The 24,946-nt window shown below is 38.1% G+C and overlaps 2 protein-coding genes across 2 annotated transcripts; one reads left to right on the top strand and one right to left on the bottom strand.

Moving 5' to 3' along the window:
* LOC109725908 (phospholipid:diacylglycerol acyltransferase 1-like) lies at positions 379-4,652 on the top strand. Its single transcript, XM_020255309.1, has 6 exons — positions 379-1,091; positions 1,774-1,996; positions 2,292-2,575; positions 3,202-3,526; positions 3,641-3,906; positions 4,018-4,652. The coding sequence occupies exons 1-6, from the start codon at positions 586-588 to the stop codon at positions 4,499-4,501; spliced, it is 2,088 nt and encodes a 695-aa protein (XP_020110898.1). The 5' UTR covers positions 379-585; the 3' UTR covers positions 4,502-4,652.
* On the bottom strand, positions 11,561-18,006 carry LOC109726095 (putative lipoxygenase 5). The gene is made up of 9 exons (XM_020255534.1): positions 17,527-18,006; positions 16,749-17,029; positions 16,261-16,498; positions 14,663-14,986; positions 13,976-14,061; positions 13,741-13,848; positions 13,343-13,647; positions 12,935-13,201; positions 11,561-12,788 (listed from the first exon to the last, which is right to left on the bottom strand). Exons 1-9 carry the CDS (start codon positions 17,918-17,920, stop codon positions 12,032-12,034), a joined length of 2,760 nt encoding a protein of 919 aa, XP_020111123.1. The 5' UTR covers positions 17,921-18,006; the 3' UTR covers positions 11,561-12,031.

Below are 24,946 nucleotides of genomic sequence, written 5' to 3'. Positions count from 1 at the left end.
ATGGCATTTCCGTTAAACAGTTGAAGGGTTCTTCTTCCCGCGCCGCCCCTATAACCAGTCAATTTCGTACGACACGTGTCACATTGCCATTCGCAACGTGGGAGGCGTAAAACTGTTTGAACACAAACAGCTGATCCGCAACAGCAGGGTCCCACTCTTATCCCAACCCCAGCCACTAATTTCCAGCCACGTGTTTGACCTCGAGAGTGGGCATCACCCGGGTGCGGACGCTGTGCGGGGGATCAAATCCGCCGTCGATGTATCCTCCCGCATCATTAAACGGTGGATCTTTCTAGTTCGCATGCGGACGCGTCAGTAGGGTACGTACCGTTTACTCCACACACACTCTCTCTCTCTCTCTCTCTCTCTCTCTTGCGTTATTCGCTTCTCTTCTTCTTCGCTTACACTCTGAAACGAAGGGCGACAAAATCGAGCGGGAGTTCGCTTCGATCATCTCCTCTCCCTCTCCCTCTCCCTCTTCCTCTCCATCGACACCTCTCTCCTGCTAGGGTTAGGGTTTCGAAGAATCGGGAGCTAGGGTTTTGCGTTTACCCTCGCCCTTACCCCCACCATACATCGTCGGTGATGTCGATGCTGCGGCGGAGGAAGCCCTCGGAGGCCGAGAAGAAGCCCTCCGCCTCCTCCGACGCCGACGCCGACGCCGACGCCGAATCCTCCAAGGGCAAGGCGAAGAAGTCGCCTTCTTCTTCTTCGTCGGCGGCGGCGGCGGCGGCGGCGGCGGCGGTGGGGGAGGGGGAGGGGGAGAGGAAGGGGAAGGGGGGGAGGTGGTCGTGCGTGGATAGCTGCTGCTGGACGATCGGGTGGATATGCTCGGCGTGGTGGATCCTCATCTTCCTCTACAACGCGATGCCCCCCTCGATCCCGCAGTACGTGGCGGAGGCGATCGCGGGGCCGCCCCCGGACCCGCCCGGGGCGAGGCTCCGGAAGGAGGGGCTCGCGGCGAAGCACCCGGTGGTGTTCGTCCCCGGGATCGTCACCGGGGGGCTCGAGCTCTGGGAGGGCCACCACTGCGCCGAGGGGCTCTTCCGCAAGCGCCTCTGGGGCGGATCCTTCGGCGAGATCTATAAGAGGTAGTACCAATACATGCTCTTGTGCACTCGATTTATTGCCACGGTTTCCTAATCTTGCTGTTGGTTTTGGTGGAAAATTGAGGTTTAGGAAGTGTGGAGGTGAAATTACATCTTTGGAAAGGAGGAATAGGGATTTTATGGAAAAAGTAGGTGGGCATTTTAGGGGAGCTCGAAATGGGGAATTATTTTTCTTTTGTTTTTTTTTTTGCAGAATTTGCAAGTTTTAGTGCTTTTGGCGATTGGAAACTAGGATGGGAATGCAAAATTTCTGTTTTATTGATCAAAATAGCTTCTTCTCTTATGAAGGCTTTGATTGGTTTTCTACTTTCTTCGGATTAATTCATGACAGGGAAAGATGTAGCCAAACTGAGTTGTATGTAGCCACTGCTGCTTTGATATTTGATAAATTGCCCTTACCTGAGAGTCTTTGAAAGGTTTGGAACCTTAATTATTACTTTTCACCATCAAAATAAACATTAGAATACCAAAATAAACATCACAATAGCATTTTGACATCTCTGTTTTGCCAATTGTTGGCCTATATGCTGTATCTTCATTTCTTCAAACATAAGTATAGAAAGATAATAGTCACAAATTCTGAAAGCCATTATGTCCTTTATGAACTGCATTTGTGGATTTACCAGTATCAACTCTGTCTTTTCTGTCACTTTAATATATGCAGACCTTTGTGCTGGGTTGACCATATGTCACTGGACAATGAAACTGGATTGGATCCTCCTGGTATAAGAGTTAGACCAGTCACAGGACTTGTCGCGGCGGACTATTTTGCTCCTGGATATTTTGTCTGGGCAGTTTTAATTGCTAATTTGGCGAGCATTGGTTATGAAGAGAAGACAATGTATATGGCTGCATATGATTGGAGAATATCTTTTCAGAATACCGAGGTAATTGAATTATTGAATTCAATATGCACTGCTCGACAACTAATATTCCATAAGATTTCATAATCCCCTGCAAAGTAATACATAGTTTTGTAGAAACTACACTTTCAAGGGGTATATCCAAAAATTCGGAGTTCACAGTAGTAGAACTGTAAATAGATAAGTTTGCAGCAATGAATATGTAAAAGCACCTTTTATCTGTTACTCCAGATGAATTTCTTGTTCTGGCTTTTGTACTTCATGTGTGTACTTCATGTGTGCTTGTCTTTCTATTAATAGACCAATTATTTCTTTGTAGATCAGGGATCAAACATTAAGCGGAATCAAAAGCAACATAGAACTCATGGTATCTACAAATGGTGGCAATAAAGTGGTAGTAATACCACATTCCATGGGAGTTCTATACTTCTTGCATTTTATGAAGTGGGTTGAGGCACCTGCTCCTATGGGTGGCGGCGGTGGTCCAAACTGGTGTGCAAAGCATATCAAAGCAGTAATGAATATTGGCGGACCTTTCTTAGGTCTTCCAAAAGCAGTTACTGGACTGTTCTCGGCTGAAGCCAGAGATGTTGCTGTTGCTAGGTAATCTAGTTGAACTGCTTTGTGTTTTTGTGTCTCAGTGTACTTAACCTTTTCTAGCATGTCAATTTTCTCCAACCTAACCACGAATATAATTCTGAACATCATTCGAAGGCTTTATTATATAAATGGAAACTAGATGCCAAGCATTGGTGGTCTTTTGTTGCTGATACATCCTATTTGGGCTTCAGAGAAGAGGTCAATTCTCTGAATCTCAGAATATCACCTATCATTATTTCCTTATTATGCCATGTGAATCTTTGTAGTGTTGCTCTTAGGTTGAATGAATGGGAAATACAAGGTATTAGGTGAACAGCTCTTCCAGCAAACTGGCCTTAGAATGCTTTGTGGCGAGTCTGTCTTACCTGATTATGACCAAGAGTTTGGTTCCCATACTTATAAATACAACATGGCCAATCTTTTAAAATATACTCTGTTCTCTGTTTGGACAATGGTCGTTTTCATATTATACGAGGTTCTTTCCTCTTAGAAGAGTTATGAATTTTTCAGAGATATGGTTGAACAAGGCATGTTAATCATCTATTTTGCTTTTTAATATGAACTTAATTTTTCGACTTGAGATGACACAAGAATGGGTTATATCTTACTACTATTAACTTTTTGTACAGGGCTATGGCACCTGGGGTGTTAGGATCTGACTTCCTTGGGCTTCATACTTTGCAGCATATCATGCGTATGACACGTACATGGGATTCAACTATGTCTATGATTCCAAAAGGCGGTGAGACAATTTGGGGAGATCTAGATTGGTCTCCCGAAGAGGGCTTTGCTTGCAGCTCCAAGAAGTCAAAAAACAACGACTCTGATGTTTCTCAGGGTGACAATACAAATAATAGGGAATTTCAGTCACAAGTTGTGAACTTTGGGAGAATGATTTCTTTCGGAAAAGATGTTGCTGAGGCATCCTCCAAAATTGAGAGGATGGATTTTCGGGTGTGTATTTCTTGATTGAATTTAAATGGAGGATTCTGGGTGATTTCCTCTTTGTAAATTATTTTGTTCCCATTGAGCATGTTATGTTGAATGTTAACATGACATTTTATACAGGATGCTGTGAAAGGCTACAGCTATGCCCACTTAAATGTGTCATGCAGTGATATTTGGACAGAGTACCATGAATTGGGATGGGGCGGAATTAAGGCCGTGGCCGATTACAAAGTGCATACGGCTGGTTCTATTCTAGATCTTCTTCAATTTGTCGCTCCAAAGATGATGAACCGTGGAAACGCTCACTTCTCATACGGAATCGCTGATAACTTGGATGACCCAAAGTACAACCACTACAAATATTGGTCGAACCCCCTGGAAACAAAGTATGATTCGTCTAACCCATGTTTCGGACTACTTTTGATAGTTGCAGATTCTTCCTTAGTGTTTCAATTTCAATCCAGAAGTTTGATCTCGATTCCTGTGTATTTTGACAGATTGCCAAATGCCCCTGAAATGGAGATATTCTCTTTATACGGGGTCGGCATTCCTACAGAAAGAGCGTACGTGTACAAAGTATCACGCTCGACCGAGTGCCACATCCCTTTCCAGATCGACACATCAGCCAACGGCGAGCACAAGGGCAGCTGCTTACGCGACGGCGTCTACTTGTCCAACGGGGATGAGACCGTGCCAGCTCTGAGCGCGGGCTTCATGTGCGCGAAGGGATGGCGGGGGAGAACCCGGTTCAATCCTTCCGGCATAAAGACTTACATAAGGGAGTACAATCATGCCCCGCCCGCGAATCTCCTCGAAGGGCGGGGGACGCAGAGCGGGGCACACGTCGACATAATGGGAAACTTCGCGTTGATAGAGGATATCATTAGAGTGGCGGCGGGCGCCACCGGAGAGGACCTGGGCGGCGATCGGGTTTATTCTGATATATTCAAATGGTCCGAGAAGATCAATCTAAAGTTGTGACACAATGGATATGTTTTTCCACATCTTTTTTCGATTGTATACATGTAATTCAAAGTAATAACAACATATTAGGGCATGCAATAATGTTATTTATTATTAATCAAACCATGCTTACATCCGCATGAATAACAACAACAAAGTTCACTTGAAATGGAAAGCAACAACAAACACACACAAATGCTCTTATTATCATTTATTCCAATAATAGAGTTATATAACTCTCTCTTATTAATCCGATTATCCATGGTGCGAGACCACTACTCGGCCCCCTCGCTAGGGTTCTGCCCTTCATAGAGCCTCGCCCTCCGCTCCTGAAGCCGTTCGAGCTCCTCCTTTATCGCCAGCAGTCCGCCCCTTCTCGTCCCTCTCACCAGGTCCTTCTGCAGCCGCGCTATCTGCCGGTCGATCGCATTTATCTGCGCGTCAAAATCGACCCAAACGATCAACCCACGACATGCAGGCGCAACGAATTCAATCGAGAGAAAAATATTTATAGTATACAATACCTGTCGGCTGGGCCAGCGAGACATGCCGATGCGGCGACAGACGTGCTTGAGCGCGGTCGAGCAGAGCCGCAGCCGCCGCGCAGCTTCCGCCATCGGAAGGTGTAGATACTCCGCCAGCTCGCTCAGTCCCATGTTTGCAGTCCTTCGCCTCTGCTCAATTTCAATCATATACATCTATATATATATAACCATCACTCACTTGCCAAAACTATTTTCTTTGAAAAATATAAAGCACCTGAAGTGCGAGCCAGCTTCTCCGAATGTTCGACGGCGCACGGCCCATCTGCGGCGCAGTCGCCTGAGGTAAGATTTGAGAAGGGTCGGTGCTCGGTCCCGGTGCAGCGCTCGGCGGTTGCGACGGCCCCGCGATGTCGCTGGGGCCGGCATCCGATTCGAAGATCCATGAGGGTATATCTCCTATACATATATATATATATATATATATACACACGACCCCGAACAAATAAAAGAAAGGAAGTCGAAAATAGAAGCGATGTTAATGGATTTTAAATTTTTTGAATGAGATTTGGAAATTTACATAACGAGTCCCATGCAATTAATTAATCAATTAATTAGAATTGTGGCTACATGCATGGAATTGAACGTGCATGTTGTAGTCCATGCACGCGTGTTTCATGCATGTATTTATTACTTGCCGAGCCCCTAACAAAATGGGACTTTTTATTTTTCTTACCAACATATGTAGCCTTCGAAATTATCAATGTCCTCTTCATTTGCAACATATATGCAAAATTCCAAATTTTACCAGGTAAATAAGTGACTAGATGACTTAGGGAGGAGAAAAAGAAAAAATTCCAAATTTTACCAGGTAAATAAGTGACTAGATGACTTAGGGAGGAAAAAAAGAAAAGAAATCCATGTGAGTGAACCTCATGGATCATGATCTATCACCTGTAAATTCGGGCTCCGGTGGTGGTTGGGCTAACGAGACCGGTTCGATAGGTAGCGGCGGCAGAGATATCGGCTCCGACGACTGCAGTGGCGGTGGCGCAACTACGGTGGCGGCAGGAGTGTATGCAGGTGCGCTCAGAGGAATGTCGCCACACAGCGCGTCGTAGAAGGAGGAAACTGAGTCATGGAACACGCCACTTGTGTCGGCCTTCAGCAGCGTCGTGCACTCGATCACGATGCTCTTCACGCGCTCGTGCGTCTGCGAACTTAAACTGCATAAAATCGACGAAGACCGTCATCAGAATATACCGAATCCCTTGAAGTTTGAAAGTTTTCGAAAAAATTATATCCCCTTACTCCACGTAGAAAAGCTCTTTTCTCGCAGGTTGGCCACCTTCGCGGAGGTACTCCGCTTCGAGTATGGCGTGATCGAACGTGCCTAGGCTGCCATGCACCGCGAACGTCATGGTCCGAGATTCTGCAATATGAGAGAAATAGCGGATTATTCTGAGTCTTACTAGATGTGTACGTACATCTTTTGAAACACATTCTTATCTACCGTTAGATTTTACCATTGGAATGGAGCACTTCTCGTAGAACATGGCATGCGCTACAATCCAACTGCCCTGGCTCGAGCCGCTGAAACACGGTCTCCTCCTCGGTGATCTCTATGTTGGGGCCTGTTGACGAGGACGAACTCCCGTGATCCTCTTCCTCCTCCACGCTGACACTCTGAATCCCTTCGATCATGGGACCGACATCGTCACCTTGGCCTGCAGAGGGCCTGCGCGGAGGGGGGAGGAGCGGCGGTGGCTCGAGAATGGGGGCAATGTTCGGGATCAGCACAACCTCCTCGGAGTCCACCGCGTGCTGGTGATGGCGGGGCGGGGGCGGGGCGGCGGGGGGGGCGGCGGGGCGGTAATTGAATTACGGGAAGCGGCGGCGATGAGACGGGGGTTCGAAGGGGAGGGGTTCGGCACGGTGAAGTCGAGGAAGCGGTAGATGTCGGAGTCGGGATCGTAGCTGTTGTTCGACGGGTCCATGGTTTTCCGATGCTTCGCCGGGATCGTAGCTGTTGTTCGACGGGTCCATGGTTTCCGATGCTTCACGGGCGGGGTGGCGGCGATTGGCGCGGAGATCGAGTTCCGCCGCCGCCGCGGCGAGAATAGTGGCGGGGAGTGTGAGGAGGAGGAGGAGATTTAAATAAGGCGGGAAAGGTGGCGGTTAACGAACGTTGGGGAGGGGGAACGGTCGCGTGGCGCTTGACCATTGGTCGCAACGGTTGGTGTTTTTTGGTTTCGAATGGGCGTAAAAGAATAAGGGATTACTTCGTTGGACCTGATGTATGCATGTACCTCATGCACCGCACTTAACATTTAATAAATATAATATTTTAAAATCAAAATAAAAGTGATTGGTGAAACCTACAATATCTGTTTAAAATTATAATTTTTGATGCTTACATTCATTGAACTGAATAATTTTAGAATCACATCAAAATTAAACACTATAATTGCGGTTCACGGTGCACCCGGAGCATATATGCAATTGTCTTGTAACTGTGGGACTCACATGTGGGTCCCAAATGTCATACTCACACCGCGACTTGTAGGAATACATATACTATGTAGCAAGTTGGATTTAAAATATATCATAAGTACAAATTTATTAATTAACTTGCGAATAATCCAATTTAGCTCTAATTATTGATCAATATAGAAAAAATTCCAAAATTTTCAAGTATATTATGCAAAAAAAAAAAAAAATCATACATAGCTTCAAACAAAATTAGTTTCAAATAGAATAACTGGACAACTATGAAAAACTAATTTTATCTAAAAACTTTTGTCACCTTTAATAAATAAAAAATAGTTCAAAAAAATATCTTGTGTTTTTAAAGAGGGTTGAAATAGGATAAACCATGAATAAATTATTTATGAAATATCACTACTATTAAAAAACATATGTTTTGTATCTTTTTAATATTTTTCAAAACAATTTAGTTAGGTAAGCATTTTGGTCAAAGATTATTAAAATTTTAAGACTTCATGATTTTTTCTATTCTACTTAATTCGTCAAAATAAGTTTTTTTTGTATTGTAATTTATTACATAAGTATCAATGCAAATTTTATTTAATAATACTTGTTTTGTAAGTTTTACTGATTCTATTATCAGTAAAAATTAAACTCAATTAAAATTTGTTATATATATTAAAGTGCGAAAGGATAAATTATCTTGCTCTATTATGCTTGAACGTAATAAATATTTTCTATTTACGTTTCTCACGTCGCGCCTCATCATGTTTATAGGATAGTTTTAATAATGATAATTTAGTAATAATTAACTAAAAATTAATAAATATTATTCGATAATCAATACAACGAAATAGGTAAAATTGACTATTTTTGACAACAACGACCAATAAACATCTATATAAGTTAATTAGATAATTCATTTGATAAACTTTGACTGTTAGTATTTATTTATTGTTTTTTTTTTTTCATTCACATTATTATCTTTAAAAGTTTTAATTGATGGAACATAGAGTTCTGGACATAGTTGCAATATATATATATATATATATATATATATATATATATATATATATATATATATATATATATATATTAATAAAATAGTAAGTTTTAATATAAATAAAAGATTTATTTTTGCTATTTATATTATTTTTAGAACTAGGCTATGATACTATTTATAGTATAAGTCATTGACACTGTTAAATTTTTGATTTTTTATAAGGGTGAGTGCATGGTTGGTTGAATAGTATGATCTATCAAGTGAAAATGATTAAAAGGTAAATCTAACAACGAAAAACTTAATAGCAAAAAGCATTAGGTGCTATTGATAGTATAGTAATCGGACTCTGTTTTTTCATAAATATAAATTAATATAAAGCTGAGTATCCCAATATTAATAAAAAAATGACAGTTCATTGTAAAAGAGATGAATTAGCTAGTGAATTTTGAGGTAAAAAATACATGTATTTTATTTTAAAAAATATTAAAATTCACATTCGACAACGTCCAAATTTGTTTCTTAGAGTGTAAAAGCTACCTACATATATCATACTAATCCCAATATTTTACAAAAATAGAGATTATTTATTTTAACAAAATTTTTAATTTATTCTTTTGCTATACTGTATAAGTTCTAATAAAAATACATTTTTTGTACTTACTATCAATATCAAAATATGTTATCAGAAAACGCACTGAAAAAGGTTTTATACAAATTCAAACTATAATTTCAATCTTTAACATAAAATCTTTTTTATTTTTTGAAAATTTATTCCGTACAATCTCAAAAACTCATAGTATATGTAAATATAGCTAATGTTAGCGAATATGGGGAAAAAAATATTATACAACTTAATGTAAAATATAGGTATAAATATTTATCTGTAAAATAACATCAACTAATAAAATAATAAAATTATATAAAAAATTAATAATAGAGGACTTGATAATAAACTTGATAATAAATGACTTCAAAATACAACTTTATTGGCTCATAATCAAGACTCGGCTATTACAGTCAAAAAGAAAAAAACTAAACTACGTTTTCCTTTTTCTTTTTTTTTTGTAATATAGAAATAACGTAATATAGGCACATTTATAGGCAAATTTGAATGCTCAATATTGGATTGAAAGAATTTATCATGTTAAACACATTGGTCCTGTTAGAAGACATGTCCACTACAAGCTTTTTGAAAAAGGAGAATAATTCAACAAATCTACTTCAATTTCCTTTCTCGTTATAGTAGCTAGGCATGTAGGCTACAACGGACAAAAATTTTATGGACATAGTACCCAAACTGATTAGTTTGGGGACTATGCGGATCGTGGCGCCGATCCGATAGCCACGGATGTGTTTTTCGAGAGAGAGAGAGAGAGAGAGAAGCAATTGAGAAACGTGGCCGTTGGATCGGCCACGTGGCGCCAATCCGCATAATCCCCAAACTAATTAGTTTGGAGACTATGCCTATAAAATTTTTGTCCGGCCATAGCTGTAGAAAGAAAGAATAAAGAGATTAGAAATTTTTTTTTTTTTTAAGAGATAGATAGTAAGCTACCAAGATATATATGATTGATGCAACTTAAGGAGTGTGTATATATATATATATATATATATATCGTAAAATTAAATTTCATCAAAACTCGAAGTAATAATATTAATAGTAACTCTTTTTACACACAACTTATAAGGGATAAGGGCTTTTTTTGCAAATAGCTCTCTTNGGCCCTGGCCCCGCCACGCAAGCGCCACGTCAGCGCCACGCGGGCGGGGCTGGGCCAGATGGTTAAGTTGAACACGGTGAATCATTCACCGTGTTCAATACAAAGTTTTTGTATTGGACACGGTGAATGATTCGCCGTGTCCAATACAAAATAGCTATTTGTATTGGACACGGTGAACCATTCACCGTGTCCAAGGTGAATGGTTCACCGTGTCTAATACAAATACCTCCAACTTAATCATTGTTGGGGTATTTGTATTGGACACGGTGAACCATTCACCGTGTCCAATATATACAAAAATCTTGTATTGAACACGGTGAATGGTTCACCGTGTTCAACTTAAACATCTGGGCCCGCCCTGCCCGCGTGGCGCTGACGTGGCGCTGGCGTGGCAGGGGTTTTTGGACGGGGCTATTTTTGCAAATAAAATTTGTCAGGGGGCTATTTGCAAAAAAAGCCCGGATACAAAGTTTGTAACTTAGAATACATTAATATAATTGGTCAATGTCATATATGACAAATCGGAACTTACTTAAACTATGTACTATTTTACGTGGACTATTCGGCCTTTGAAAATTTTGATTTTACTATCTAATTATTTGATTTATTTGATTTGAGTTAGTATTTGAGTTAGTATTTGAGTTAATCAACAATATTAATTTTAAAAGTTGACTATTTTGAGTAGGCTACCTAACCTTTTAATTTTTTTTTATTTGTCTATCTAATCTTTTAATTTGTTTTATTTAAATCAGTATTTGAGTAGGTTATGGGTATTTTGATTTTAAAATTTAAGGCAATAAATTTAAAGTTGAAATAATTATATGTAGTATACTAACTAAACATATAAAGATAAATAACACATTTAAATTTTAAATGCTAAGTGTCATTAAATTACTCAAATCAAATAAATTGAGACATTGAATAGTAAAATCAAAATTTTAAAAATTTAGAATGCCGACTTAAAATGGTCCATAGTTCAGGTAAGTCCTATATGTTTTTATCCCCCAAAAAAGAATACAAATCTTATTATTTATTTCGTTTTCTATTTGCTGCAATTTAGAAACATTGGATTAAGAATTTTTTTTAAGATTGTTTTATGGAATTGTATTAAATATTTATTATGTATTCAAAATTTTGTTATATCGATTACATAACAACCTTGCTCTTACCCATTAATTATAAATTAATTTATTGTTATAATACCATTATTAACCTAATGTTTATGTGCAAAGTCCACACTTAATTAACTATTTAAATTCTTCATTTTATACTTAAATGCTTAAAAAAGCCTCATTATATTTGTGGTGCATTTTTGTTTTTCCATAAAACTAAGAAATAGAAAAAGTAAAATCGCAACATAACGATAATATTTTAATATTTTATATTCAGCAAAAAAAAAAAAGTACAATACATCGGCTAAATAATGCCTAACCCCTTTAATTACATGAGATAAACACTATGACATATTTCTCTAACTCTCCTCCTATAACAAAACCTTATTAATTTTATGGATATATACACTTTACATAATTAACCCCTTAAATTTCTTAGTACATTTCTCAATTCACCAAAAAAATGGGGGCAAAAATGAAGCAAGAACTAATCCCCAACCAACAATTGGTTATTTAGAATATTTGCATTAATCCTACCCCTACAAATATACAAAATTGTAGAAAAACCTACACAAAATTGATATTTGTCATTGTACCCTGAAAAATCTCACTTATTTGCGTATTTACGCCAAAAAAATTGTAGATATTTATAGCTTTAACAGGGAGTATGCAAATACCAACTTTGCGAGCGTATTCGTGCAATTTTATGTATTCGCAGGGTCAAATGCGTGCGAAAAATAAATTCAAATGGTTACACTGTTGGGCACCCCCCGGCAGGTGATCCCCGGCGTCGAGCTGGGCGCCATGAGCTCATACGGCAGCACGCCGGCGCCGCAGCGGTTCCGCCTCTGCGGGTCCGAATTCCGCCGCGACATCTCCTCCTCGGCCCGCCGCACGTCGGCCGCGAACTCCCGCGCCGCGCGGACCATCGCGGCGTCCCCGGTCCACGCGTCGGGCTCCGGCCGCTCCCCGAGGTACTCCTCGTCGGCGGAGTGCGTCGACAGCGTGTCGATCACCGTCATGAACGTCGTCGCCTGCGTCAGGCTCGGCAGCGCCGACAGGAAGAATCTGTGGGGGTCGGCGGTGAGGTTTTCGAATTCGGGGTCTCCGGGGATGGGGATGAGGCGGCGCATCAGTGGGGGGCGGCAGGGGACGTAGCCGCCGAGCGGGTACTGGCCGAAGTTGAGTGCCGCGTGTTGCGCGGAGGCGAGCCATATGAGGGTCGTGAGGAAGGACGCGACGTCGGCGGGGGAGGAGAGCCGCGGCCACCACGGGGCGTGGCGCTTGTCCGGGTGGCCGGAGTGGATTGACTCGGCGTACCAGGATTGCAGCTCCGTGTCGGCCTGGACGTGGTGGACCGAAGGATAGCAGGCGGAGACGTAGGTGTGGACCCACCGCTCGATGGCGGACCACAAAAGGAGGCCGTCGGTGGCGTACGGATAGTCCTCGATGAGCAGCCGGAGGCCGTGGGGCTGCGTAGGGTCCTCTACGGCCATTCCTCTGCACCAAAGTTACAAAAGTGCTATTCAGTTACATTTTAGTTCTCCAACTTTAATTTTTTTTACTTTAAATTTATTATAGTTTAAATTCAAATAAGATTTTGGGGAGAAAAATTTGTATAGCCGAAGGGACAAATGTGAATGTACCTTCGAATGAGATCGGCGGGGAGGCCCTCCTGGTCGAACCGCCAGTGATCGCGGTAGGCGGCGGCGCTCATCTCCACACAGTACCGTCCCGGGGTGAAGCCCGACTCGATGACGCCGTCGCCGTTGATGAGGATCTGGCGTGCGATGGCATTGATCTCCAAGGTGTACCGCATGTGCGGCTTCAGAAGCTTGTAGATCGGGTGCATCGCGCTCAACTGCCGATGCGCAGCGATAATGAATGGTTCTATACACGCATGGGTCTTCAACCTGGTCCAAAATCTCAAAGTTCAGTTTTACAGTACTTCAAATTAAAGCTTCTACTTCTGGCCGTAGCTAAGAGTACTTTTATAAAAGCTCCAATTAAGTTAAACAAGTTCTTAGTCGGAGCGAGTATCCTTCGATACTTACCAATGATTGACGAGTTGGTGAACACCCGCGTCGTTCGAGCAAACGTGAGCCTTGGCGAGCTGCCACAGCCAATTGCTGGTGGCGTCGGTGGGCGGCGTGAGCACGCGCTTTGCCCGGGTGCAATTAGGGCCCATCGGCGGGAGGCTGAGCTCGATCGCCACCGGCTTTAAAGTCCCCAAGCTCGTCAAGAAAAAGATGGTCCGAGTACCGTACGCCTTCCGGCCGTCTTGCGCGTTGATTTGATCGAGGAACGGAAGGTAGATGTCATGGTAATCCAGAATGTACAACTTATTTTTCGCAATTGCCTGTCAATTTTTTTTTTAAAAAAAAAGATAAGAAAATGTATAATTATTTATATATGTATATACTTTTTTTTTTCAGTACTCTGAAAAAGTTACCTGTTGGACCGACATTCCGTCGAGGTGGCCGGCGATGTGCTCCTCCTTGATGGCAGATTCAGGCGGGCCGTAGACGGCCGGATCGAGCTGGCTAACGGGAGGAAATGCCTGAAATGACGAAAGTACCCCTCATATTTGTGAGAATTTTTTTAATTGGTGTATATACTAGAATTGGCATTTTCGTGAAATTGGTGTTGAAATGACGAAAATGCCCCTGAAGGGTATGGAAGATTACCTGAAGGCGCTCGATGTTGATGGGGTTGATGCCGGCGAGCGTCTGGCGGGCGAACTCATCATCGCGCAGCCACGCAAACTTGTCCTCTGCAGGATTCAAATCAAAAGACAAATCCAACCGTCAATTTTTGGACCCCCACAGAATCTTACACTATATTTAACATTTAAAACTACAAAGAATATAAAAATTTATGTTTTGTAATCAATAGGCCTTTTAGATATGATAAAAGTTAAGAGGCCTAGTAGTTTGATGAAATATGTTCCATTGAAATAAATGCCAATAATTGAGCCAGTGTTGATCCTAATTTAAAGAAACTTCACATTATGAAGAGATCTTAATGTTCTATCCCTCTTGTTTTTTCCATAAAATTTAATGAAGGAGAAAAATATGTTCCTATCTTAAGTGCAACTTTATCTTTGTGGCTCATTAAAATTCCACGTCCATCGAGGCGATGGCGGTTGCAATCATGCTACTATTCGATTCAACGGTTTTCATATCGTGGTTTTTTTTTTTTAAAGAAAAAAATAACACGCGATCCGCATATCGAAATTATTAAAATGACGCTGATATAATAGAGCAGAAAGAGTCGGTGAATGCGTGAATGTAAGTGCGAAATTTGGCAGATTCAATTGATCGATAAAATACTGAGAAAAGAGCGTATACGGGAAAGGATCATCGTTCACTCACTTGTAAGGATGTGGGGGTTGTCGTAGCGGAGCAGGGCCTCGCCGGACTCGAACAACTTGCTCACGACGGGGATCTTCTGGAGGAGCTGGTCTTGTAATGTTTGCTTCAAGCGAATGCCTTCTTTGAAGAGGTTGTCGACCTCGTGGAAGCCCTTGAAGTCGATGCTTTCCGACGAAATCGACGCGACAAGGGAGGGGACCAGGTTGTGGAGCAGCGCCTTCAAGGCTCCGTCCGAAAGCATCTCCTCCTTCCCTTCCTCGAATGCTTCGTCTCTCGGGACGTATACCGGTACTGGATACTCCACCCTGCTCTCGGCCCGCGCATCTGCAAAATCGAGCCTCATTTGATGAAATTCGATCTTTTACCTAGCTAATATTTACCCTTCACGTGAACAGAAGTATTAAGATTATTTCTGAACTACTTTTTTCTTTTAATCAATCCTTTTTTTTTTGTTTTTAAAATTAGACAACTTAGAATGCTTATTAGTCTTCTTCTTTATGTACCTAACATAAACAACTAAGTCAAAAAGGAAAACCAAACTCTTGAACAAATTCTCTAGTCAAACACTTAATTAAAAAATCAAAAAGAGATTAATTAAAAGAAACATTCAAACTCATGGAATCAAAAACAAACACGTCAACTCTCACTAATTATCCCCCCCTTTTTTTTTTTAATTGAAATCTCACCAACATAGGGAAAGATGTGTGGATAGGGTTTGTTGCTTTATTCACACCAATAAAAACAAATATACTTTAAGGCTGCGTTTGGTAACAGAATAATAGGGGAATAAACTGATTTATCCTAATTATTCTGCCAAACAAAATTTAATTCTGTCTAAATATTTTAACCCGGTCAAAACGGGTTATTTCAGAATATCATGGAATAACTCGTTAATTTTATTCCTCCTCACCCCTCGAATAAGGATTAAATCTAGAGAATTGCAGGGATAGATATAGTAAAAATTTTTTTTCTCGAATTGAGCAACCTCTCCACAACTCACCTACCCATTCTATGCCATTGTCGTCTCTTTCCCCTGCTGAAGCCTTCTTCTTCCTCCTCAAATCCCTCTTAACTCCATCCTCTCACCTACTCCTCTTCTTCTCGGCTCTCTTCACTTTTCAACGCCGCCAGTTTTTTCTTTTTCATATTAACTCCATATTAAATCTAATCCTTCCTCTCCTGCTTAAAACCAGCATTAACTATGTGGGAATGATTGGAGGGGTACTGCTGTAAAACCTTTTTACCTAAACCTTTAATGAACAGCTAGTTATTATTGTGCATATCATAGTCAAATTAATATCCTCTTTTTCCCTTTTCTTTTTTACCAAAATTAGCTAATTGTTCACGAATATTTCAATATTGACTTGGAAATATCTATTGATTATTTAAGTAATTCAAATATTTAATCAGCAAATGAGGTGTCAATTATGTTGTTGACTTATGTTGCCTTATTAAGGTAGTTGTTATATAGAATTCTTATATTTAGTGCTTCAAATTATATCTTATTGACTAATAAATTCCTACAAAATATTTACTCTTTTGTCGATTTTAAACCGAGCACTAAACTTTCGACTATAATGCAACAGTACTGTTTTTACCTGAACTAGCCGGGGGCCTTCCAGTTCTCATTCTTCTCGGATAAGGCTTGTCCTCTCCGCCGAGGAGCGGTCGCGCGCACTCGGCCCCCTTGTCGGGGTTCCCCAGGTCATTGTAGGTCGCAAAGTCGTAGACTCGATCGGTGAGCTTTCGCTCGCCCGTTCCGTCACCTCTTAGCTCTCGCAGCTCCTTTTCCCTCAGCATTCTCAGCCCCGGCGGTGTCTCCGACGGCAAATAAGGCTGTAGAAAATAAATTATAAAGACGAAAAAATACAGTATTTAGCTAATGAATTTTGAATTAATTTTTTTTTATTTATTTGTTACACAATGTACCACAAATATAACTGAACACTTTAAGCTAACAGTGTTTAAAGGACAAATTTGAATGAGACCAATTATAAACTTTATGAGGGCAAAATTGGAAAAAGGATGAATCTATAGGGTGGTATTTGAGGCCTAAAAAAAAAAAAAAAATTGTGGGCTCAATTACCTTATTGGTAAAGAAGATTCTTTTGTTGGGGTGGATTCTAGTGGGCTGGACCCAAGAGCTGCAGGTGAAGTGGATCGGGTCGGGGCCGAACCCCTCGACGACGATGCTCTCGAGGTAGAACTCGCGGTGGTGGCGGTTGAGGACGGCGATCGCGCCCGGCTCGCCGAAGGCCGAAGTGATCGTGAACTCGGCCGTGTACACCGCGTGCTCCGCCTTCGTGTCCTTCTTCTCGAACCACCCCTTCAGCTCGGCCCGCTTGCTCGTCCGTGGTGCTCCGGTCCCTGTTGAAGATCAACAATTGTTTAGACATAACGTCTCTATATATATATATATAATATGTATAACTGTACAAACAATATTGGAAAGTAGATATTCGCGTGCATTACTTAAAAAAAAAAAGACACACATAATTAATCAAAAGTTTTTCCCAACACACAAACAAATACCAACTTTACAGCAATAATAATTATAATATTTTATATTTTGTAATATAAATATACACAAAATAAGGACTTGGAGAACAAAACAGTAAATGGAAAAAGTCGTGGGAAAGAATTCAGTCAAGGGCTCAAGGCTATGCAGAAAAGTCAAAATACAAAACAAAAACTATTCAACACCCAAATATGAATTCAATTCAAACTAAGTCAAAATCCCCAATTAATAAACGGAAAAAAAAAAACACCAAAACCAGAACAAAATTATTCAAAAAATACTCAAATAATTCAAAAAACCCATCAAAATTCTCCCCAAAAAAAAAAAAAATTCAAAATCAACATACTTGGATCAATTTCGGTGCTAATGAGCTCCAAAACAACATTTCTCCCGATCTTGTCGGAGTAGGCGTCGATTTGGTTCGCGATCATCCCCTTGACATCCTCCTTGCGCCTCCGCCGCACTGTCGCGGCCGCGCGGACGGTGAACTTCACGGGCTTCTCGATCTCCGTCTCCATCCTCACAATTCTCTCCGTCACCGCCGCCGCCATCGCGGGATTCATCCGCGGCCTCCGCTCCGCGCACTGCCGCCACCGCCGCCGCCTCTCCGCCGCCCCCGCCATCGGAAGCATAGAGCGCGAGAAGGAGAGCGCGTTGCTGGAGCTTGACGATGACGATGATGGTGTCTGGATTAACCAAGAATTGCGAATCTCGATCGAAAAAGCCATTTGAGCTTCCATTTTATTCGAATTCGACAAGAGTTTTTGAATTTGGGAAGAGGAGAAATGGTTTTTTTTTTTCTTTTTTTTCTTTTTTTTTGGTTGGAATTGTGGTTGGGAGATAAGGGTAGGGGAAGTGTTTCGAGAGTTATATATAGACGGAGAGGAGGGGTAAAATGGGAAATTTGGGTCAAACACGTTTTTCTCTCTCGCTAATGAGTTAATTTATTATGTAAAAAAGAAAAAGAAAAAAAAAAGGAAAAGAGAAAAAGGTTGTAGCTTCGTGGCAATAACAGTGGAAAATTTTGACGCCGACGCCCCCAAACTTTCACAAATTACCAAATTGGTCCTTTTTTTTGTGTGTGAAACGACCCTTTTGCCACGTACTTTGATTTCTCACTTGTTTTTTTTTTTTTTTTTTTTTTTTTTTTTACTTTTTTTTTTTTTTCCCCCTAATATAGGGCTTCTGAAAAGCTGTTCTACGTGTAAACATATCTAATACAAGGAGCTACACAAATTTTTCAACAGATCAATAAATAATAATTACAGTCATTTATTTTTTCTTACATACTAAATTTATTACAAACTAATAGCCTTTAAAGAATAGACCATGGCAAATGGAAAAGCCTAAAATTTTTACTACGTTAGAAAGTAACAAAATATAGTAATACTCTTTCTATTAGTTCTGCTCAAATAGTACTATATCTTACAGTCAGATCAAACAAGCACATGAATACTGAAGGAGAGCGAAGAATCACTTGATCGTGATTAATTAAGTTTATGTTTGACCTCGCTTTTGTTTTATTTTTTCTGCTACCACCATCTCTAATAGAGTACTTAGTTTCGTTAGAGTACTTAGTTTCGTTTGGAATTACGGAAGGATTTTATTATATATCTACGGTGAAAAAGTACAATAAAAAAAATACTCTGTTTATTTTGTATGTAATATCATATTCTGCATATGATAATGTGTCAATTATATGTACTTGCTATGATCCTACTAAAAAGCGAAAAGGCATATTGTGCTCCAACTTCGCTTTACCTAACAATTATCTTTCTTGAAAAATTTTAAGCTACCGGAATATAGTGTTTATATATTTTATATTCAACACTTCTCCTCACATCTGGGCACTCCTATTCAAAACTCCTTCCCACAGCTGGACTCAACTTTTTTAATAGACCCAAAACATGAGCTAAATTAAATCGGAAGAAATTAAAAAATGCTAGCTAGGAATCTGACCGGACTCGAACTCAGAATCTCTTGCTCATAAATAATATGAAATGATTATTTTTTAAAAACAATCTTAAAGTATTGGAGAATGATGTCTTATATATTTTATATTCAACATAGACAAATAAAAAAACTCAGGAATTTCTACTGCATGCAATATTAGAAACCCAAATTAGTATTTGGAGTCGCAACCTCATAAAATCCAACTTAGAACTTTTGATTATATCACTGAATAGAGATATATATTAAACAAATTTTAAATAGTACAGTACAACAGAATTAGATTATAAAGTATATTTTTGTGTAAGTATTCTATTTATGTCAAAACTTTTTTAAAAAATTTATTAACGTCTAAATATAAAACCCAATTTAATCAAAAATAAAAAATTTCTATACTTAACCAACCCTACCCAGCCCACTCGGCTCGATTACAAATATAAAAGAAAAAAAAAATGATCACCATCGATCTCTCCTTCTCCTCCTCCGTCGCCATAGCCGACGAGGTACGGTTCTGGCGGCGAGAATCTCGTGGAGATCATAGAGGGCTATGATTGCTACATATCCCTCCACCACAGGTAGCTGGAGGAGTGAGTACGAAACATCAAGGTGGCCCCACATATCGCGACCCAACATATAGCAATATTTTTAAAAAGTATTGGTAATTTAGCCAACAACACTTTTTTGATCTGTACCGACATTTAAAAGTATCACTATACACCGTTTTTATTACAGTGGTACTGCATCAAAAGCTATTGTACCTTAACATCATACGGCTGTGATTGGTGGACCCAACTCTGTGGAAGTGTGCTTCACCCAGAAATAGTAGGAGGCAAAAAGATGTGGAAACAATTATAGTACAGAGGCTCTTAAGTGGAAGCCATGAGTGAATGATTATGCTGGAGTAACATGTGTTTTTTTTTATCTTTCTTTTTTTTGGTTGCATACTCAGGGTGTGTTTGAGATGACATTTTCCAAAAAGATACAGGGAGTTTCCTTACAAGGAAAAATGCACAAATACTACTACTCTCCAATTTTAAAGCTTTGGTAAATAATTTTTTAAACTTCAATTTTAATGATTAATTAACCTATCCTCGACATATGTCTTATATATGATCTTGTGAAGTTTCAAAATATATTACAATCTGTCTTTACTATTCTACCGTTTTTGAAAAAGCAATAAGACTCGAAAATAATTTACTGTTTTCTTTAATCGTGATGGTCTATTTGAGAAGAGAAAGAAGAGGGTTTTTTTTTTTTTTTTTTTAAGATTTAGAGCATCATCTATAAAACACGACATCTGTAGGACGGTTCAATTAATAATTTCGTTTGAGAGGAAGGGCCAATTAAGCTATTTGATAAAAAGTTTTTGTAAATCTAGCAGCCTAAATTAAAGTTTAGAAAGAAATTAGAAAAAGTTTTAAAGTTTAGTGAGTGTTTGTACACTTTTGCCTTCCTTTTTGGCGCAACTAAGTGGATAAATATTTCATGAAAATAGATGGAGACCTCCCCAACTATGGGCCATTTTGAAATGATCTTTTAAATTTTTTCGGATCGATACTTTCTTCACATTTTGTGTTATTATAATAAAGTGACTTCGCCGATAAAGTTGGAAATTCAATCAAATTCATTAGCAATTTCATCAAATAGTTTTAAATATTTTTAACAAATAAATTTGAATTTTTAAGGGCTAATAGCTAATAGGAAGTTAACGATATTTTTAACTGAACTAGGATTAGCTCAAATGAAAATTTTTTAATTTTTTTTTTTTTGAGAGTAAGATGGCGTGTTAGGTACACGCTTCCTCCATTCTTTATAAATAGACTCAGCTAATAATGTGAAATAACTAGGGTTCGAATTTAGATCTCGGATACCAACCATTGAAGTCTTTAGCCAACTGTGCTAGATATGATCGGTTGAAATAAAAAAATATTGAAAGTTAGTTAGAACAACATCAATCAAGAAAGTTAAAATTGTGAGTGCCATTTCAGAATGACCTACAGTTAATTGAGGGGGATCTCTATTCATTTTGCTTGAAAACTATTACGTGAAAAATGTTTCAACGCAAAAGTTCCATGTTAGGAAGATGGTTTGGGAATTATCTTAACGCTCTTTCATATATATCATAATGGGGATCAAATAGATACGTACGGTAGTGTGTTGATAGAGAAACAAGCAATGGTGATTGATCAGATAGAAAAGTATTTGAGAATATTTTAACAAAATGTAAATAATGTCATTTGTTGTTTGAATATAAAAGGGTTTGGAAATAGTCTAAAAAAAATGTGAAACGGAAATCTTTTGAAGTCAATAGTTGAAAAGGTTTATAAGATGTACAAACACCAGCGAAGTTCTTATCTTAGAGTTACCAAATGTTTGGCCTCTCTTTCACACATATAATGGGAATCAGATAGATATGTACGATGGTGTGTTGATAGATGTAGAAGTGTCGGTGACAGCTCAGATAGAAAAACGCCTAAGAATAGTTTTATAAAAATGTGAAATAACATCACTAGTTAGTTGTGCTGATACAAAAGGCTTTGGAAATTGACTTAGCAAATGTGAAACAAGCAATTTTTAAAGTCAATAGTTGAAAAGGATTACAAGATGTACAACACTAGCTAAACCCTTATTAGACTTACTAGATGTTTGGCCATGGACTTTGGAGTTGTAGCAAAATGAAACTTGTACTTTTGAAGCTTAATAGAAAGTTTGATTTTTGGGCAATTTAAAAGCTCTACAATTCAAAAAGTATTCTCTCTCTCTCTCTATATATATAACAGCTAATCTACATATAAACAGAATTTATATTCAATCAATCTCATTAAGCCAAATGAAAGGATAAAAAGTCAACCAAGGGCAACATAACAATTTTTTTTATATTAGAAATTTTAATTGATTTGATGTTTATATTTATGTATGGCATAAAAAAAGACTTTCTACTAAAATTTAGGACACTGCATATGAGCTTGTACTTTTTGAACTAAAAGTCATTAAGCCACATGAAAGGATAAGATTCAACCCAGAGCATTATTGTAATTATATGCTGCAACGAAGTATTATAATTGATTTGATATTTTTATTTCTGTATGGTACACAAAAGACTTTCTACTAATATTTAGGGGGCTGTATATGGACTTGTACCTTTTGAACTAAAAAGGTGATCTAATTATTAAAAGCGAGGTTGATTTTGATTTATGCTTTTCGCATAAATGCATAGAATTTTCTTTTAAAAAAAGTACATTTAATATGATTGCTCATGCAACTTAATTTTACAATAAAATTGGTTAACATGCATATAAATTGAGGAAAAAAAAACCATAAATACCACAAATGGAATAACAAAAACTATCTTATCCAAGTGAGATTTAGAAGCAAGCTAGTGAGAGAAGGTATTAATGCTTCTACTTTAATTGGATTGTGAGGAACTAATCTTAGCAAATGTGAAACATTTAAGTAATTAACTTTTAAAATCAATAGTTAAAAAGGGTTACAGGAAGAGTTACTAGATGTTTGGCTATGGACTTTGGTGTTGTAGTAAATATTAAACTTCTAGTTTTGAAATTCAATAGAAAGTTCGAGTTTTGAGCAATTTAAAAGCTCTAAAATTCAAAAAGTATTCTCTATAACAACTATTCTACATATATACAAAATTCATTCTCATTAAGCCACGTGAAAGAATAAGAATCAACCCAGAGCATTATAGTAATTTTATACTGCAATGGTATCGAAAAAATATTTTAACTGAATTGATGTTTTATTTCTGTATGGTCCAAAAAAGACTTTCTACTAAACTTTAGGGCATTGAATAGGGGCCAAGGGGCTTATACTTTTTTAACTAAAAAGGTGATCTAATTAGTAAAAGCGAGGTTGAATTTGATTTATGCTTTCCACATATATGCATGAAAATTACAAAAAAAAAAAAAAAAATTCAATATGATTGCTCATGCAACTTTTACAATAAGGTTGGTTTACATGCATATAAATAGAAAAATGCACAAATAGAACAGCAATAACTATCCTATCTAGTTGAGGTTTAGAAGCTAGCTAGTGAGAGAAGTTATTAATTAAAGCTTTTACTTTATTTGCATTGTGAGGAGTTCCCACACGAAAATGGAAGGAATGGTATTCTCACACTCTCAATCAAAGTAGTGTATTCAAATAAAGGAAAAATTTTTTTCAAATCAAAGTTATAAACATGGCGAAAGAGATGTAACATGCACACGCTTCGATTATTAAGAGAAGTAACTGCGTTGCGAACTGATTATTGAGTCCCAACTATCAATCAAAGTAGCTAGACATGTATTCAAATAAATTAAGGAGAAAAAAAATCAAATAAAGTTAAAAACATTGTGAAAGAGATGTAACATGCACGCGTTTCGATTATTAAGAGAAGTAACTATGTTGCGAACTGGTAATTTAGTCCCAAAGATCAATCAAAGTACATAGTGTATTCAAATAAGGGGAAAAAAGATCAAATCAAAGTTAAAAACTTTGCGAAAGAGATGTAACATGCACACTTTTCGATTATCAAGAGAAGTAATTAACTACTTTATGAACTGGTAATTAATTAATTTAGTCCCATAAGTTGGTTTAGTCATGTTGTTTTGCGATTGATGTAGTCCAAATCCTTTAGTACCTTATCATATAGCATTAGAATTCGGAGCAAACAAATTAAGGAGGGAGCTACATTTTGTTGTGATTTTGTTCATGATGTTCATTTTCGCGCTTAATAATAACAGAAATTTTTTTCTTCGTTTATTTTCACCTTCCTTTAAGATTTTGTATGCATTAATAAAAAAATTTGCATATAATTAAGATAGTATTAAAAAGTTAAATTGTGTAGGAGATCTTCTACCTCTTGATGCTTATATTTTTAGTATCAGTACGGATGAATAACAAAACCGATATTTTTATTTTTATTAAGTTTAATCTATAGCTGAAGTATTGTGAAAGTCCTTTTATATTTTAATTAACAGCGCCTTAAATATCTTTTTAGATTAAAAATTATATTAATTCGTATCATGTACTTCGCCATTATTTTAAATATATCAACTATAAAACTTTTTTTAGAAAACAAGCATGCATGTACATGAGATCACACCTATATTCCAAATGTTTGAATCAGATACTCTGATCATGTGATAAGATAAGAAATCAGGATCTGTGAACTCACGAAATTACAGGAGCTTAGAATTAATTTCTAAAACAATATTGTCCAAGAAATTCATCTAATATTTATCAGGTTCAAATTATTTTTAACAACAATTACGCCAATCCAAATCTTTTGAATAGCACCCACCCATCTAATAAAAGTAGAGGGGAAAAAATTAATAAGAAAAGGGCATTTTCACTCTGTTATTCTTTGATTTTTAAAGTGTCATTTAAGTATATAGTATATGTGGTTTATTTTTGTTTTCTTATCTACGACCTACCGTAAATTAGGGTTAGTACAAAGTGTCATTTTAAGCATACAGAACTTATATAAACTATGAACCCTAACTAAATCTGTTAAAATTAATAACGCATTCAAATTATGATCAAAGTGTTGTCGTCGACTAACTAAAATCATGGTAAACTTAAAATTTTGAAAGACTGATGGTCTATAATTCTGACAAGTTATGTGTGTTATTACTGTAATAAAATAATAACAGTTATTAACCAAAGATACCATATAATATTTTTAGAAAAAACCTCAAATACCATCCTTGTGGTTTCCCACTTTTTTATTTTACTACCTTGTGGTTTAAAGTGTATTAATTTAGTACTCTGTGGTTTTATTTTTCTCTTTTTATTATTTCCTTCACTATTTTTTTTTT

Source organism: Ananas comosus, linkage group 20, assembly GCF_001540865.1.
Source record: "Ananas comosus cultivar F153 linkage group 20, ASM154086v1, whole genome shotgun sequence".
Classification (NCBI taxonomy): Eukaryota; Viridiplantae; Streptophyta; class Magnoliopsida; order Poales; family Bromeliaceae; genus Ananas; species Ananas comosus.
Note: the sequence above shows the minus strand (reverse complement) of the source record. Positions and strands in the feature narration are given on the sequence as shown.